At 43.0% G+C, this 18,069-nt stretch overlaps 1 protein-coding gene and 1 long non-coding RNA gene across 2 annotated transcripts in view; both read left to right on the top strand.

Annotated features, from left to right (window-relative positions):
- Window positions 1–1,542: 1,542 nt before the first annotated feature.
- On the top strand, window positions 1,543–4,489 carry LOC136055163 (uncharacterized). Its single transcript, XR_010622814.1, has 2 exons — window positions 1,543–1,607; window positions 4,432–4,489. It is a non-coding gene; the product is annotated as an uncharacterized LOC136055163 (long non-coding RNA).
- Window positions 4,490–4,492: 3 nt separating this feature from the next.
- CHAT (choline O-acetyltransferase) overlaps window positions 4,493–18,069 on the top strand; it is a 31,181-nt gene continuing 17,604 nt past the window's right edge. Inside the window, exons 1-6 of the mRNA XM_065746797.1 lie at window positions 4,493–4,581; window positions 8,008–8,199; window positions 10,313–10,431; window positions 11,882–11,935; window positions 14,635–14,815; window positions 15,771–15,948. Coding sequence (XP_065602869.1) covers window positions 4,519–4,581; window positions 8,008–8,199; window positions 10,313–10,431; window positions 11,882–11,935; window positions 14,635–14,815; window positions 15,771–15,948 — 787 coding nt within the window. The 5' untranslated portion in view covers window positions 4,493–4,518. The remainder of the gene's footprint in view (window positions 4,582–8,007; window positions 8,200–10,312; window positions 10,432–11,881; window positions 11,936–14,634; window positions 14,816–15,770; window positions 15,949–18,069) is intronic.

Genomic DNA, 18,069 nt, shown 5'->3' on the forward strand with positions numbered 1-18,069 from the left:
ATATACTTAGATTTCCAGTTGGTTTCATATATTTAAGAAGAGCAATGACCATCCCAGTATCTTACTCTTCCTTGAGAATAAACCGAAGCATTGTACTTTTTCTCTCTTGTGCCGCTCTCCGGTAAGTGCAATATGCTGTGTTATGTTGAAGTCTGAACTACAGGAACAATACAATCTGAATAAATGGTATTGAAGGGGATCGATTGTCTTTGTTACGTTGCTGAGGGCTGCTGGAGGGAGGGAGCTCGGCTGTGCTCAGCGTAACCCCTCTGGTGCCAGTTCCTGATAGTGCCGATCCCATCGGTTACCAGAACCGCCCGGGGAGAAGCCCTGCGCTAGACGTGCTTATTCATTCCTCACAACATAGATGAACGGGTCCGAACGAACGACACTGCCCAGCAAACACACCGCCGATCTCCTAAAAATGGCCCCGTGGTCTCCGCTCACATTCTCGCATAAATTTAATTTTAGTTTTCACAAATTCAAGCTACAGATACTCCTAGCATTACATTTCCAGCAGTTATCCAACCCCGGAAAACGCTTTTCTCGGTGCAGAGCGCTGCACCGATCGAGCTCTGCACACCCCGGTAGGGACTGACAAAACAAAGAAACGAGAGTGAAGTTTTTCGTTCGGTTCTTCACAGAAAGCGAAAACCTTTGATCCAACCACAACGGCACCCGAGCGCAAGTTCACCTCTGCCGATTTCTCTCGAAATAAAATTAAATCGTTTGTTTAAATTCCGACCTCGTTAGAAAACAAAACAAACGACTTCTAGTCTCGGGAGATGAAAAGAACGGAAACGAACGGCCACGGCGGCTACCGAACGGCGTTCAGCCGTCCCCGGGGGCCGCGAGCTGCACAGACGCGGCCCGTCGCTGCCGCTGAGCCGTGCCGCCGTGCCGTCGGGGCGGCCGGGCCGCTGCCCACGGAGCGCAAACCCGCGAGCAGAGCGCGGCGGCGCGGCGGGGCTGGCGACGGAGCGGCGGTGGGAGCGGAGACCCATTCCCCTCACCAGCTTCGCTGCCAGCTGCATAGAGGCGGCGAGCCACCGCCCCGGGTCCAAGCCCGCTCACGCCGCGGCACAGAAGCCGTCCCCGCACGAGCCGCCGCCGTCCGGCAGCGGTGCCGGCAGCCCGCGGGCAGTGCCTCCCGCCCCATTCGGCCCCGGAGCTTCCAGGAGCCGTGCCCGACGCTGGCGACAGCCTCCGTGGGCAGCCCCCGGTGGCGGGAGCCGCGGCCTTAAGGGGCTCCCAGCGCCGCTCCGGGAGCATCCCGGCTGCTCCGACGGCGGCTCCGCCGGGACACGGCAGGCACGGGGCACGCTGCCGTCGGTGCCGGCGTCGGGCTCGGCCCCCGGGAGGTGCACAGCGGAAGCGGCGCGCCCCGGGCGGGCGGCAGCGCCTGTTGCACGCGGCGGGAGGGGCGGGAGGGCCGGGCCGGGCCGGGCCGGGCGGTGCCAGGGGCGCGGGCCGGGGAGGAGCCAGGCGGCGGCGGGGCCGAGCCGCGCTTCGCACGCCCTCGCCCAGAGGGGACCTGGCCGTGGCGGAGGTACCTTGGACAGAGGCGCCGCGCCCGCCCGGAGCCGCCGGAGGGTCCCGAGCCGCAGGTACGGGCGGGCTGCGCGCCCCGACGGCGAGGATACGAGAGTCGGGTTGGGGGAATCGGGTGCTCGGAACAGCAGGGTTTCTCTCTCCGGACTCTGCGGAGCTGGGGGCACACAGGGGGATGCCCGCCGCGCCGGGTGGGCTGGGATGCGACGGTAGCTGCCTGGGACTGGGGCGTGGGAAGGGCTCGGGGCGCACCGATAGCGGAACAGGAGCGCTCATCGACGGGTCCCGCCGCTGCGGTGGCCCACGGGGGGCTCGCGGAGGCGGCAGGGCGGCTTCTGGCTCCGCCATCACATTAGTGGCCGCAACAGCATGCTCTGCACACTTATATTCCTGGGAAGGCAAATCTTCCCTTTGGATGTAAGTTCCTGATAACTTTAAGCAGAGATTCCCTATGACATTGAGAGTGAGGATTAATAGACGGAGGCTGAGTGCAGTGCCCCCAATGACTTTCTATGATATATTAGACACTGCCTCCTAGGTCCACCGTGCACGGTGAACAGGGGCATTATCACACAGGCTTAAAGCAGCCCTTCCTGCTATCTGCTAACAGAGAGATCACAGTGCCTTTTGTTGTGGGTTTGAGCTGCTACTCGGAGCGGTGGGGGACGGCCCTGGCTCCTCAGGCTGCCGGGACACACAGCCTTCCTGCTAAGCTGCTCACCCTGGCCTTCCCACTAAGCCAGCTGTAAATAAAAACAGATAGGATTATTTTTATTATAATATATATATATTTGCCTAATAACTTTGACAATGCACCTCACTATTATCCAAGTGAGCAACTTTGAAGTCCCCTTGAATTTCTGCCGGATTTGCTCTTGTGTCAGTTTCCTTGTTCAATGTTAGGCAAATACAGGATTGGGTGTGATGCTAAGCTGGAAGCTGTCAAAACAGAGACAAAGCCTCAGTTCATCCCCATGACAAAGGAAAGCACAGTTCACTACACCAACATGACATATGTGGGCCATTGTTAGTACTTTTGCTCACAAAGAGCTAGTATGGACCCAGAGTTGGTGATATTTACTGTAGTTTGAAAAAAATAAAATAAAAATTAAAAATCCGGAGAGAAAGAAAAAAAGTCCCGGTAAATAGCAGGATAGCAACAAGATTCCCCCCCTAGGGTGAAACAGGGTCCCTGAAGACAAAATGGCTGCTCTTTGTGTGAATGATGCTGGGGAGCTGAGGCCAGCACATATGGGAGCAAGCCCCCATCTTCTGTGAGCTACAGGACACGTCCGTTATTTGAAGTGCTTTGAAGCAGTGTTGCTAGGAGTAGAACACAGTGCTATGCTATGAGACCGGTGCAGCACACAGGAGGGAGCAGAGCACTGCAGCGGGTTAATGTGGCCTTTTGGTGAGGGAAATGGTCTCTCATCTGAGTTAAAATCCTGAGCAGATGACAGATCAACATGAGCTTGCCGTGTGGCTCATTGCAGTGCCCCAGGGACATCTCTCAGCCTTATACAACCTACTTCCCAGAGCATGGCCCCAGTGGCAGCCAATGCAAGATAGGGGGAAGATGGCATCAGCACAGAGCCTCAGTGGCAATGTACAGGTCAGCAAATTTGTGCTGAGGCCACAGAGCTGGGATAGCTAAGCCTGTTCCTCTGGACAGGAATAATACATAGCCCTCTCTGCCCATCCCTACCCAAAACGCTTCATTTTACTTCCATAAATTTCTATATCTTTTTTTAATCCAAATTGTATTTAACAGCTGCCGTAGATATGATTCAAGTGCTCTGAATTGGCCATCCTAATGGTTTCAGAAAGGAAATATGACTTTATTTCCTACTTAGTCAACAGATGTTTTCTGCTTTGCATACTCACAGTGCAAAACAATCACAAAGGAACCTCTATAATGCGACAGGACCTGTCCTCACACACGTAGAACTCATTCTGTTTTAACTGTACCACTGTAACCGAAGGACAGCTACTTGCTGTGGGCACTACTTGCCAATGGTTCCCATCTCAGTATCCTTGTGCAGAAAATGAATAACAGGCATCTTTAAAACCAGGATGAGGGCAGTGCTGCAGAGGCACATGTGAAAGTGTTTGCTCTGTCACAGATTAATTCGGTGACCTGGGGAAGGTTGAACCCATCTCCCTGAATAAGTAGCTCCTATTTGGAAAGACTGAGCAGAGCAGCTGAAAGGCAGTGTGTGTCATCATCCTCAGTCCTCCCACAGCCAGCTTGCCCATCCAGCCATGCTCCTGGGGTCCTCCAGCCTAGAAGCTGCTCCCTTAAGCACCCACACCCTATGAACTTCCAGTCCACAGCAGGGAAAGGCATATACCCATCAAGCTCCTTTCTGCAGCCTCCACATTCTTAACAGAGGTGACAACACCTCACTGTGTCTGGGAAGCTGCACAGTGATTAATACATTTAAAGATCATGGTGCTTTCATTTAAAATGGTGAAGGGAGGTCTTATAAGATCCATTATTAACTACAACCTTACAATCTGTGCCAGAGAAAGTACGTTCACAGAAAAGTCTTTTCTCACTTCCAGTTGACGTATAACAGCAATACAAAGCATACAGAACATGGCAGAGTGCACTACAAAGAGTGACAAAGTAAACCATGCTGAGAAGGGACCATTTATGTGCATCAGATTGTTCTGGATAAACACATATATAGTGAAATGGGATGAGCAGATCATCAGAGCAAACTCCATAGGGCTCAGATCAGCCAGTTCTGAATGTTGTACTTCTCTTCAGTTTTACATTCTGAAGTTTGTGTATGCTTGCACAGGGAATACTTCCCATGTACATTTTTATTATAAATAATGGGTACTGACTGGACTTTAAATCTTTTCTGTTTCCAGAACTGAGGCGTGAGGCTCTGAGAGCCCCTGAGTGACTTCAGTTTCCGTCCTCCACAAATATATATATATATCAAAAGAAATGCAGGAATGCCTGTTCTAGAAAAAAACATGCAGAAGAAGGAGAAAGATCCATGCAGTAAAGATGAGCCAGTAAGTGACTGTTTTGGGAGGGGGAAACAGACAAACAAACAAACAAACCCGAAGATAGGTCACTTTTAACAGCTGACAGTAAGATTGATGCTGTAAGTAATAGTAATTGTAAACCAAACCTAAACTCTGTTATAGAGCTGTTTCATTTCTTTCAGGGAACACTAGTTATCCTGCAGCAGTTTACCATCATGAACTAACAGCAGTGCTTCTCATGTCCACATACACTATTCCCTCTCTACATCCTTTGAAGAAGTCTATTAAGTGAAATGTTGCTATACAACAGATGCACTGCTATGCAGTCAGAAAGGACACACAACTATTCCTTAATAGTACGGAAATATCAGTCTACCATAATTCATTTGCAAGCTGGTTCAAAAGATGTCAGATGCATATGCCTAACATTAGTCATCTAAGCCCCTTATGTTTAGAGCCTTTTTCCTATGCTGAGTCATGAAATGTGCAGTAGCCTTATCCAGAAAGGAAGGGCCAAATTCAGGTATCAAAAAGAAATGTGGCACATCCATTCCCTCTGACCAAGGAATGAGTGACAGAACAGATGCCCTGACAAAGCTTAGCTTGAAACTGAAGAGTTACCATTCTTTTCTGGAGACCCAGGCTAAGCTGGATTTGTATCTCCATTAGTAACGGGTCATCTTATTACACTTTTTATGAGTATTTATAATCTTCAGTTTCTAGATAGGGCAAAGAGAGCTCAGCACTGACTTGTCTGTAGAGGTCAAAAGGCAGAGCTGGGACTTGAGCTCAGAGGATACCTGCTCCCTTCCCTGTGCTTCCTTGGAGCACATGGGGCCACCCCTCTTCCACCCTGCATTGGTAAAGCAGGTTGCAGCCGGCCTTGCTCTGAGCAGCAGGTGGGACAAGGTGAGGCCCAGACATCTCTTCCAAACGGAATCATGCTGCGGTCCTGCAATCCCCTGAAAATCAATGTCAGCATCAAATGTGTGTAAAATAGCAGGGCTCAGGTTTGTTTGTTTGTTTGTTTGTTTTTGTTGTTTTGTTGGTTTTTTTTAAGGAGATAGGCAAAAATATTACATTTTTGTAATATACTGTAAGAGGAAAAAAAAACCCCAAAAGTGTATGGCCTTGTAAAACACCAACAAAAAACACTTTCTGACTTCCTGTAGTATGCTTGGTATGTCTCAAACACTTGGAGTCCTCTGCAAACAGGATCACCTTACTTTGCTCGCAACACAGGCCTACCTTTTCCCTCAAGACAGTTTTTACAACAAGCTTATTTTTGACAAATTTATTATTACAAACTTACTTGCTCACAACCTTGCGATGGCATACCTGGCAGGCATAAAAGGATTCCTGAGAGGGGCCTTGAGTCACTGGCACTGGTGTTTGCCAGTTTGAAACTATGACCTCTGGACAAGTGTGCTCACCCCCTTCCTCACCATCCCTGTGCTGGAACTCAGCTCTTCAAAACAGTGGTGACCTCTTTTTTTCTCTCTCTTTCTCCATCTCACTTATTCTTTCTCAATCTCTCTCTGCTTTCTCTTTTTGTTCTGTTTCTCTTGTAAGGTTGTTAAGCAATTGAAAGACTTATTTCAGTTTCTTAAGGTTGTATAGTTCAGTCACACAGTTTAAGGTAGATTTCAAGTGTTAACAATGCCATCTTCTAAAGTCATGTCATTTAGCTGTGCAGCTAAGACAGATTTAATTGTTAGAGTGCCAATACTTTGGGATAATTGTGGTTTATAAATTCTCATGAAAACTGATGATTGTGTGTGGACTTCTGTGTGTAGTTTTACCTTCATCAGAATAAATCAGTAATTAATAACACGGCATTCACAAATACGTCACTACTTCTGTTGCGGAGTGACGTGATAGGTCTATGCTATCACAAGCAGACAAGCACAGCTAGATGACATGGCGGTTAGCTTTTCAGCTGGGAGATAAGTCTATATCCTCGAGGAATAATGCTTAGAATATCAGGCCCTCTTGTAGTTTCCTGGCTTTAATGGATTACTTCATAGCTTGATTTTCCCACTGCCCTCACATTCCTCTGACTTTTAAATGACTAATTACACTTCACTTGGTTAATTCTACATTAAATAAATAAATAAAAAGTAAGCTCAATGATCTGGTTAACATGAGCCTGTTTTCCTTCCAGATACTATCGCTTTCCTTTATTTTTATTGTTTTACAGTGCATTTTAAAATTTTCTAGTGCAGTTCACCCCATATACTTGCATCATGCCTATTTGCCTGTTTGTCCTAGGATTTACAGAGTGCTTTTACTAAAGAATATTCTCTTTTTTTTTCCCCACTAGTTTCCTGGCCCATCCATTTGAAATTTTCATTGGCCAAAGGAGTACTAGAAAGGTAGCATCACTTGAGTATTTGTACAACTGCATACTACACCCTAAAATTCAGGTTCTTTATGACCTACTAAAATTCCACTGAAGTCACAGAATTACATTTGCAGTGATCAGGCATCTCAACTGCTACAATAGAATAAATGGATTATGCAATATATATTTATCACCAGCAGAACTGTCATGAGCTATGAAATGCAATGGCCCTAACCAAAGTCTCCAGCCTGTTACAATCCACTGTTCGTGAGGAGGTGCAAGAGCATACATATACAACTGCTGGATCTCCCTGGATTCCTCTTTCCCAAATATGTAATACTGACAGCTGTAGGAGACAGCTGGGCGAGACAGACATTGGTTTTAGCCTGTGGATTCAGTCATTCTGATACATACTGGTCTGGACTTGGCAGATTTCTAAATCAGTGTCCAGTCCAGTCCATATCAGACACTACTAAAAACACTGTTGTACCAGCTCTGTCTGGGACAGAGTTAACTTTTTCCATAGCAGCCTATACAGCACCGTATTTTGGGTTTGTAAGTAACTGCTGATAATGCACTACAGCTGTTATGGCTTTTGCTGAGCAATACTTGCACAGCATCGAAGCTTTCTCTTTTTCCCCACTTTTTCTCCTCAGCAAGTAGGGTGGGGGTGGGCAAGAAGCTGTGAGGGACACAGCTGGGATAGCTGACCCAAGGTGACGAATGGAAGTTTGTGTTGCATTACATGCAACGTTATACACAGCAGTTTGAGGGCTGGTAGCTGTTGCTTTGGAGACTTTATGGGCATCAGTCCACTTATGGAAGGTAGTGCATGATTGCCTGCATCACTTTTTCCCCCCTCTATTCTTCACTTAATAAACTGTCCTTATTTTGACCCTGGAGTTTTCTCATTTTTGGAGTTATTGTTATCTCCCTCTCCCACCTGGGGAAAGGGAGCAAGCAACTATGTGGTCCCATTATCCACTGGTTGGGGCCAACCCATCACAGCTGTGTTCTGGACATTTATTCTGCCTATCTAAACAACAGCAAAGCAGGACATCTTGGGAACAAGTAGAATTACCTACTAATCTGATTTTTCTTATGATTAGGCAGTACCAAAACTTCCAGTCCCACCACTACAACAGACCTTACAGATGTACCTACAGTGTGTGAAACACCTGGTGTCAGAGGAGCAATTTAGAAAGACCAAGAGCATCGTGGAACAGTTTGGAGTTGCAGGAGGCCTTGGGGAATCCTTGCAGCTAATTCTCGAAGAAAGAAGGGAAAAGACCACAAACTGGGTAAGCAAATGAAGATTGGAGAAATAATTGCTGTGTTGGAAGATGCTTGTTTACAAACCATTTGTGATGTTCTGCATGTGATCACTGCTTTCTTCCAAAAGGTCTCTGCAAAACAGGGATCTCATCTAATTCTATCAAAGGGAATATTTCAGACATATTATGCTAGCGTTTGCAAGCAATGACAAAATCCACACCATTATTACATTTTCAGGTCAACAGTTTGTTGAAATAACTGACAATTAATGCATGTGACAGTGCTACCTGTAGGGAGCACTAAATTACATCCCTCTTTGGATATTGCCAGCTTTTCTCTTCAATAAAAAGATTCAGAATTTTTTACTCATATGAAAAATAAATTCTGATATGGCTATAAAAAGTACTGTGTCTATCCATACAACCATAGCCCATTCCAGTCAAATTAGTCCAGAATATATATCCAGGATAGGACTTGTCCTTTTAAGACTACTGTTCATTGTTACAGTGTACTATATGTAGTTACTCTGAAGTATTTTGTCTGTAGAATACATACACGCATACTTATATATAGCACACAGGCAATGCCAAGACTTTTAAGAACGTCTGGGTTTCTCCTTTGCAAGACAAGAAAACTAAATAAGCCAGAGATAATAGAGATGTCAATATTCTACAAAGTCTCAATTCATCCTGCTCGCATTCACCATCTATGAACATATATAAGAACAGTGTTCTTACGGAAGTCCTTCCATCCCAGCAAGGAAAGGAGACACTCAGTGGTTTCATGGATTCAGGAACACCCTGCAGACTTGCTACTGTGTCAGTGAAGTGTTGCTTTCCCTTAGTTCATCAGTGGTGTTACCCATAGAAAACCTGTCAAATTGTTTCTGCAGTCAGAAGTAAAGGCTACAGTGCTGGCAGTGATTTTAGTTTAAAAGTAGTGGTTAACATCCGTTCTAGCTGTCTCCACAATATGAGGACTTCACTAAATACTGCCCAATTTCATTTTCTTATTCAGATCATAGAACTTCATTGTTTTCAAGGCTAAATTAACCATTCCTTAAATGGCATTTCTGTTACCACCAAAAGAAAACTGATCATTTAACCACCTACAGCACAAAACTTACAGTGTAAGGATGTAAAAGTGCTTTCTGAAACATCTCAACCTTAAATACTGCTTATTAAAATTAAATGTCTGATTATTAAGATAATCCAAAATCATTTCCACTGGAAATTCAACTTGCTAGGAGTACAGATCTGGTCTGTTCTCCTGAAGGCTCCAGAGATTACGGGGGAAGCATCTGTTCTAACAGCAATGAAATATCTCAGAGGAAAGCTTTTCCAACTGATGCATGCATCCATAATTATTTTTGCATAATTTCATTGTTATGTATAGTTACTGCATGCAAAGTATGCCCACCAAACTCTGACAGACCATTTCTTTTTTTTTTTTCTCTTTTAGGAAATCCTCCATTTTCCAAACAATGATTCTTTAAACCCTTCTCAAACATAAAAGCATACCATTAGCATGCATCCATGTTTTTAACAAAAGTTGTTTAAAATGAGTGTCTGCCTGGATCAAGCATTAGTAATTTGCATTTGTGTCAGCAGACACAGAGGGAGTTCTCCAGAGGCCCTGATCACATGCCAGTATCTACGTGGCTCACAAAATCCTTCTCTCAACTCCAGCCTGCATCAGAATGCTACCAACGGGGCATCTTGGTACTACTGACAAACATTTGTAACACCTGAATGAAAGCTTCCACCAAATAAAAATCTTTCTGCCTCTTAAATTTATCCCAGTAGCTAGCTATTCAAGAGTTATGTTGTACTCAAAGACATTTTTCTCATAGAGAGAAACAAACAATATACCTAAACCACCACATCAAGAGGCTCATTTGCTTTTTAATGGCACACACTGTAAATTGCCATTGATTGAAAAATAGGATTATGGAATTGCGGCTGATTTCAGCTGAGCTGAGGTCACAGAGCCCAGGCTGAAAATGCTCAGTGGCTCCATTAATCAGAGCCCATGCCTGACAACGGGGGCACCACAAGCACCCCCATCCTGACTGCTTCTTTAGGGCAGCTTTAAGGTCACTGCCAGCTTTAAGGCTGTGTGTCTCTTTCCCTCTCTCAGGTGTTTAACTACTGGCTGGATGACATGTACCTCAACAACCGCTTGGCTCTTCCTGTCAACTCCAGTCCAGCAATTATCTTTGCTCGTCAGAATTTCAAGGACGTAAATGACCAGCTAAGGTAATGCACTAAGATTTTGAAGCTTTTGCTAAATGAATGAGCATTTAAAATATACTGCTTTTGCAAAGGAACAATCAACTTTCATTAAAAAATAAGGGCTGTAACCACTAAACAATTTCCCAGTAGGATTGGGTTTTCTCATACTGAGATCCAGAAATAAATGTGTCATTACCGTTATGTTTATTGCCTGGAAAAAAAAAAGAAGAAGAAGAAGAAGAAGAAGGAGGGGGGAAGGGAGGTTGGGAGAGAAATCATGGCATTTATCATCTTTTTAAAGAAATATTTGCGAAGTGTTTAATTGTATAATTCAAGTAATTTTTTTTTTTTTTTTTTGATAGGAACAAGAACTACTAATTTCTAACACATACAAAGGGAAGCAATCTGTAATGTGCCATCAATAGAATACCTACGCACCTTGCAAACTGAAACACTGGCATTAAGTTGTCTCTGCCAGGTGCCCAAGAGGGCACCAGAAATGCAGGGGATCTAAGAACGGGAGTTCTGGAGTCATTCCTCCCCAGAAACATGGCTCACCTTGAGCCCATCTTTCCCAGCTCCTGAATTGACTTTTCTCCTTCAAACTGTTACAGGAAATTACAGTAATTTCCAAAGAAAAAAGGTAGACAAGTAGCCAAGCACAGAATATACCTCTCCAGGCACCCGTAGAACAGGACTCCATTTTTCAGCTTTTGCCAAAACATTTTCTCCTTTTAAACAGTAAACCAGATCAAATCCATTTTCATATAGTGCAGTGTTCCTCTTCGCTTTTAGCACTCTCTAGCTGCTCATTACTGAAAGAATTAACTGCATGTGAATTTATGCTATTATAAAACAGCCAGCACCTTGAAGCCGATATGTTATTTTCACATTTTGCAGAGACAGCCAGTGTATCTCTTTACTTTAAACACAACTATAAATGCTTCCATTCATTACTGACCAAATTTATTGTGCACACAGCTTTCTAAAAACTTCTGCTTTGCATTTTCTAATGCACATGCTTTAATGAGGAAATATTTTTCTCAGAGCCGCCCATTCAGACACAAACAGCAGTGTCAGGAAATAATACACCTGTCTACACCCCTGCAGAAAGAATATCTCCTTAGGAATGGAAGTACTCTAATAAATTGGACAGCTTATGAGTATTGATATTGAAACCCACATTAAGGATTCTATTAGATATTCAGCCTCTGTTCCCATTCTCTAAATAAATGCTTCCAGGCTTCCTACTCTGGTAATTTAACTATTTGAAGGGAACATCTCTAGGATTTCATATTTCTCTTGACATTAATTCATTTAGGTTTTGGCTGTAGGCAAGGGGCTTCTCTTGCCAAGCCAGACTTTCCTCCTTATGCTATGCCATTAATCATTCAGGTTCTCTTCTGTCCCTCAGAAACAGTCCAGTGTCACTGAATGACAAAAGATTGATGGCAATTCTATCTGTTACTTGCAGGTTTGCTGCCAATCTTATTTCGGGCGTGCAAGACTATAAAGCTTTACTAGACACGTAAGTAGCTTGGAAGGGGAGCTGCTGTTTGAGGATCCACAGGGCTTCAGATTCAAGGGTGCTCTAACATGCCTGAATTCAGGCTGCATCGTACCTCACCAACATTTGGGAGGGCTGGGGCTCCGGCATGGCTGCTTCAGGGATTCTTTATGCGCTTTCTGCTTTATTACTGCTCAGGGAAGGATACTTTTCAATGCTTGGCAGTCATCACTTGTGCAACGCAGCCCAAAGGACACACACAACCCGCCTAACAGCACTACTGAGAGCACATCAGGAGGGCTGTGCTCCCAAGGAGCAGCAGCAGAGCAGAAATACAGCCTGCACACCCTCCCCAGTACTGACCACCTGCTAGGGTGCCATACCTGTTACGTACTGTGCCTTCCATTTAGAACATCAGCCCCCTGCACCACCCTCAAAATAAAAGAAATGTCACATCCGACCAGAAGAAGGAAGCCTCACCACAGTCTGTCTGCTTCAGTAGGTGATGAAAATAAAGAAGTTCCATATTCTACTGATACTTTCTGTGTACAAACACAAGAGGAAAATCCATTGTATTTTAATTCATGTGGTAGCTAACAACAGCAGAGAGAGCTTATGACAGTGTATTACATTTTTCAACCTCTCTTATTGAGTTCCAAGTTCACTGCCTCCTGAAGAGCAGAAGTAGTAGAGAGCCAAGTACAGCAGGCACTGCATCATAAGTGTAAAAGGGATTGTTTTCCTGCTGGAAATACAATAAACCTATGTAATATTCTGTAACCAATGGTTGAGTGAGGAAAGCAAAATCCATATTTGAACAACATAGTTCCTATCTTCTATGAATTAGAAAAAAGAAAAAGAAATGGAAAATGTTGTTTGATTTTTTCACTTCAGAAGTCTGACAACTGCTCAGAAAGTAAGGAAGAAATATTTATTTAAGATGTGCTTTCATCCAAGACATGCAATGGAACTGCATAGACCAGTGCTGATTTGTGATGAGATACTACTGCATATTAATGTAGTTCACCACATCTTTATATAACTGTGTCTGAGATAAGAAGCCATTTTGCTCAGCTGAAGAATAATTTACATTCTTATTATTTAGGTTGCACTACTCAAGAGCCAAAGACTCCTGTGATCAGATTTGCTTCCCTTAAATCAATAATCATTTAAGTCCTCAGTAGAGTATCCTTATGTTGTTAGTAGTGGTTGCTCATCAGCTCTCCTGTATGATTATAAGGACATCATACTTGTAACATTTTTAGCTCCTTGGTGTTAAGGACTTACACCAGTCAGCCTACTACTAACTTCTCTTGGGTCATCCTACATGGAGAAGCACACAATCTCAAACCCAGCTTTTCAGTCTTAACTGTACAGATACTCTACCCTATTGCCAGGATAGAGGGTTTCAAAGCAAGCCTAACTTACTCCCATAAGACAGTCATAAGATCTCAGATATCTCCTAAATCAGCATAAGATTTTCCAGTCTATTCAGTCTCATCAGTGTTAATAATCCCCTTCTTAACTGCCACAAATAGGAATTATCTAATAGAATTCTACCACAGTAATTAAGTATTTTTGCTTTTCATAGATGCTTCTTAAAACTCTTTAGCACTCGTGCTAAATAATGAGTTAAATACAAGATTTCTGCATTTTACAAAAATGTGGGATAAGAGGAACACTAATAAACTTATCTTTTGGATGAGAAACAAAGTAGTTAAGTTACTGTTCAAGGAATTTAAGTGATACAGAGACATAGACAGCCAGGAACTGAAGCGCACATCCCTGATTTAGAACTGCAACAGTTCTAAAAAGACTGTCAAACAAGATAAAATAGCATGAGATGTTACACTGCACTAGCTGCATGTCCATAACCCTCCTCCAGAACTATTTTGCTCTGGTCCCTCTCTGGCAGGCCTCAAGCTTTGCTGAGGGAAAACCTCTACATCACAAGATCTTCTTTCTCTTGTGGTTTCTGCAGCCTCTCCTGAGTGCCAGCACCATTATTTCTTGATGCAGTGTCAGTGAAATATTTTACAATCCATAACCATAATTGTGATAACACATCTTTTTCTTGCCACTAAAGAAGCCTTTTAGGAAGTGTGGTTTCCACAGACTTTCCATTAAAAAGGGAATGGCTTTTCAGCATTTATTTCCCCATAGATGTGAGTAATGATTAGCACGTAAGTGAAGCTCTCTGATAAACAGATGTGACCTCTGCATTGCTCCAGTCATTTCTGTTCATCAGGAGTGGGCCTAGGGGCTGAAAGGACAATTTCTCTCACATGGTTAGTGCAGGGCTGCTGTCATTTGCCTAGAGTTTCATCAGTACTTTTTTTTTTTTTTTTTAAAGGTGCTATATTTTTACCAGCTGTTCTGTTGCTGCTGGCTTCTGTCTGAGCAAGTTTCCAAGGTCCCTTCTTGGGAGGCTTCCATTGAAAAGCTGTTCATGACCTGCTATTTTTCCCATTTCTACTAGATGATAATGCATTTGCTTAATGAATATGCATGCGGTTGCCAGGAAAGATGTATTTAACTTTGGTATAGGAATTCATCTATTTCCCTTATACTGTAATCTTGTTTTATTATTCAATTTGTGTTATACCTGATCTAATTGTAACAGAACAAAGGACAGATTAGATTTCTTTTCCTTTCTGTCTCTCTCTCCCCTCTCCCCTCTTTTTCTCTGGCTTTGTTTTCCTCCTTCTCTCTCTCTCCAGCCATGCTTTACCTGTTGATTTTGCTCGTGGACAGCTGTCTGGTCAGCCTCTCTGTATGAAGCAATACTATGGACTCTTTTCTTCCTATCGTCTTCCAGGACATACCAAAGACACCCTTGTGGCCCAGAAAAGCTGTATAATGCCAGAACCAGAGCACATCATTGTTGCTTGTAACAATCAGGTAAATGAGTGTTTCCTTTTAATACCTTCCAATATTTCTTACTTTCTTCAAATTCACTCAAGAGGAGTTTAATCTAATCATTGTTCAGAAACATGATTAGCGTGCTATGTATGAGCTCTTTTTCTTACCGAAGACTCACTGTCAATATTTCCAAAAGATGCTTCAGCAGCATTTTTGTCCTTAGCCCACATTATGTTCCAAGCACGGTGATGCAGAAACGGGGAAATGTGGCAGAATTCATTTGCTTTCTCATTGAAACAAAAATGTTTATTAAACAGAGAAGAAACCACAGAGGAAGAAAATCTTATTAGAATGCATTTGCTGGAAATGCTCTTCTTTTGGCAGTCAAGTCATGGCACACAATGCATGACATACATACCACTTTCCCACGTAGGGGGAACTAAGCTATTCCTGCAGAAGTTAGCACAGGAGCAGGCAGAAATACTAAAATTAGAGCAAGTCTACCCCAGCCAGTAAATCCCCTCAAGCAGCAGAGTACATTGCCATTGCCTGGGCAGAGTATCAAATAACTCAGCCAATGTGTAGTGCTGGAGCATACTTCACCTGCAGGCCCCCTTTGAATAAAGGGCTAGATGCTAGCAAGTCCCTTTTCCAGGAAGTCCTGTTCTTCACCTCAACAGGAAGTCCTCTAGGTCTTTTTTAAGCAAATACTATCATGCAAATTATTTATATACTTTGTGGCTTCAGGAGCTTTTAAATTTATTCAAATAGCAAATGTTAATTATTTGAGCCCAACACAATTGCGCAAGTCTCCTATAGCAACTGTTCTCAAAGCCCAACAGTGCTGAGCTATAACGCTTTCGTTCTCTGTGTTCCTCAGGCCTGGCTCTCCAGGCAGGACTTCAGCCCCTACAGAACACCCAGTGAAGGCAAAACATTAGGCCAGTAATGGTCCAACTCATCTGTGACTATAATTCTGATTTTTATTTTGCAGTTTTTTGTTTTGGATGTTGTCATTAATTTCCGTCGTCTCAGTGAGGGAGATCTTTTCACTCAGTTACGAAAGATAGCCAAAATGGCAGAGAATGAAGAGGAAATGCTGCCTCCAATTGGCTTGCTGACAACTGATGGAAGAACAGAGTGGGCAGAGGCCAGGACAATCCTTATGAAAGGTTAGCAGCAGCAATCCCAGCTTTCTCTTCTTCATCTTCTTGCTACTCTTCCTCCTCACCGTCATTGCCTTTCTTTGCTGGGAGTGAACCTTACAGCAAATATAAGACTGAATGTGCAGCCTCACTGCTGAATTTTTCTGGCAGGAGGAATCTCAATACTTGTAATCATTCAGATGGATGTTACAAGGAAGGCAGCAGATATGGTCTGACCTTGTGGCTGTGTACTTTTAAGTGTTACTCCATGTAAACAGTGCTCGTTTCATTCTCTGTTCTTCATCACATAAATTGCATTACATCTGGTTTTGTGATTTGTCTCTTTCTTCATAACCATTATGTACCCTTTTAGCTTTTGGCAACTATTAGATATATTTCATCTTTTTAACAAAGGCACGTAAAAGTTAAGCATCTATTGAATCTAGCTGTGCTCTCTCTCTGGTCAGTGGAGAAAGGTAGAAAGTATTAAGACTGATTTACCCAAATCTTAAGTAAATATCTAAGAGAGGTGACAACATTCATTATCTGGGACTAGTTACCTCTGTCTTCCAACAACAGGCAACATTTAGCTGTCCTGGATGCTGGACTTTGAATGCTTGGCTTTGAAATATGGAAATAAATGTTGGTATTAGTCACTGCTATTGCTCTATTGCATTCTATGCTCTATTATGCATATTATATATTTCACCTTGAAACCAAGTGATGTAAATGCTGTCTTTTTGCTATTTTTGATGACTTAGGTATTCATTTTTTTTTGGTGCGTGAAAAATGTTAAAAGTTAACATTGTTAAATCTCTAATTTACCAATGCTATTGGAAAGTTCTCTATATCACCAGTGCCCTGGAACACATGAGCTGTCAATATTTGCAAAATATATATACTTCTTTTTTCATCTCAAGATCTTCCCTTCTCTGCTTCAAAGCTTCCTGCTCTTACACCAACATTATCTATAGAACTATATACTCCCACACATAGATTAAGAGTAGACACTACAGCTTAACAGTAGACACCAAATATAATAGTAATCCTTCTGTAAGGCTACAGAGTCTATAAATAGTGAGAGGTTATTAAAATTCTCACTGATGAATGATATCAGAATGCATAAACCAGAAGATATTCTGGCTTTCCTAAAATTTACATTAGAACCACAGATCTTATATCCCATAGTGCTCTCCTCATGCTGAATGTCAGTTTGTATCACAGTAGCTTAAAGAAAGTTGATGGAGAAAATATTATTATTTTTTTCTTCTAGGAAAATAAGGTTCCCAGCACAGAGTAATATACAGTGGAGGATACTCGCTATGCAAGCGAATGTTAGTGCTGATGAATTCTGGTGCATGTGCAGTCACAATTAAGAAAGCTCAGTAGCACTACCTCGTTGGATAGTTGACTCAGGGACAGTGTCCATCTAATCTCTGTTAAAGTGATGAGACCCATTCTGTGAATAGGGAAATTAGATATTTAGAGCTGTCAAGTCTGACATAATTCATCAGAGCTACAATGCACTTGTGTCCGAGAATATCACCTCTTTGGATTGGCACTGGATGTTACTGCTCCAAAATGCTTGGCAATCACTAGATTATCTGAGATTCTCATTTTCTTTTAAACCCATTAATTCTGGATAATCAGTCTGTCTAACTATTTAGTTACCTTTTGGGTGTTCCACTTCTCTGTCCACCTGTCCATCAAAAGATTTGCTTGTTGTACTTCCCAAATGATAATCAGAATAAAAAGGTCCAACAATTTTGAAAGAAATTTCCCAGAATTGCAGACATGGAGTGATTACTTCAAAATAAAAGTGAAGTTGTGCAACAGGTAACTTAGAACGTTAGGCAATGCTATAAAAGGAACCTTCAAAAGCACTAGCCCCCATTGGTACACTTCACATCTTACTCCTTGAGGAGCTGAAAAACACACAAACATCATTCTGCTCCAGCCATTGTATGTGCAACTTTGCAAGTGTTTTCCTGGCAGAGTCAAGCTTCTGATGACACACAAAGGTGTTATCCAAGTAAAAGCCAGCCCCTATATATGCAAGCATTAGTACATCTTCTGCCCTGAAAGATGAGTTATAATTTCAAGCAACCAGCATCAAAATACAAATTTACCTCCTTCATTTTCTTTTCC

The sequence above is a fragment of the Cyrtonyx montezumae genome, unplaced genomic scaffold (genome assembly GCF_038088225.1).
Source record: "Cyrtonyx montezumae isolate F1298 unplaced genomic scaffold, pur_monq_1.0 scaffold_4, whole genome shotgun sequence".
In the NCBI taxonomy this organism is placed as follows: domain Eukaryota; kingdom Metazoa; phylum Chordata; class Aves; order Galliformes; family Odontophoridae; genus Cyrtonyx; species Cyrtonyx montezumae.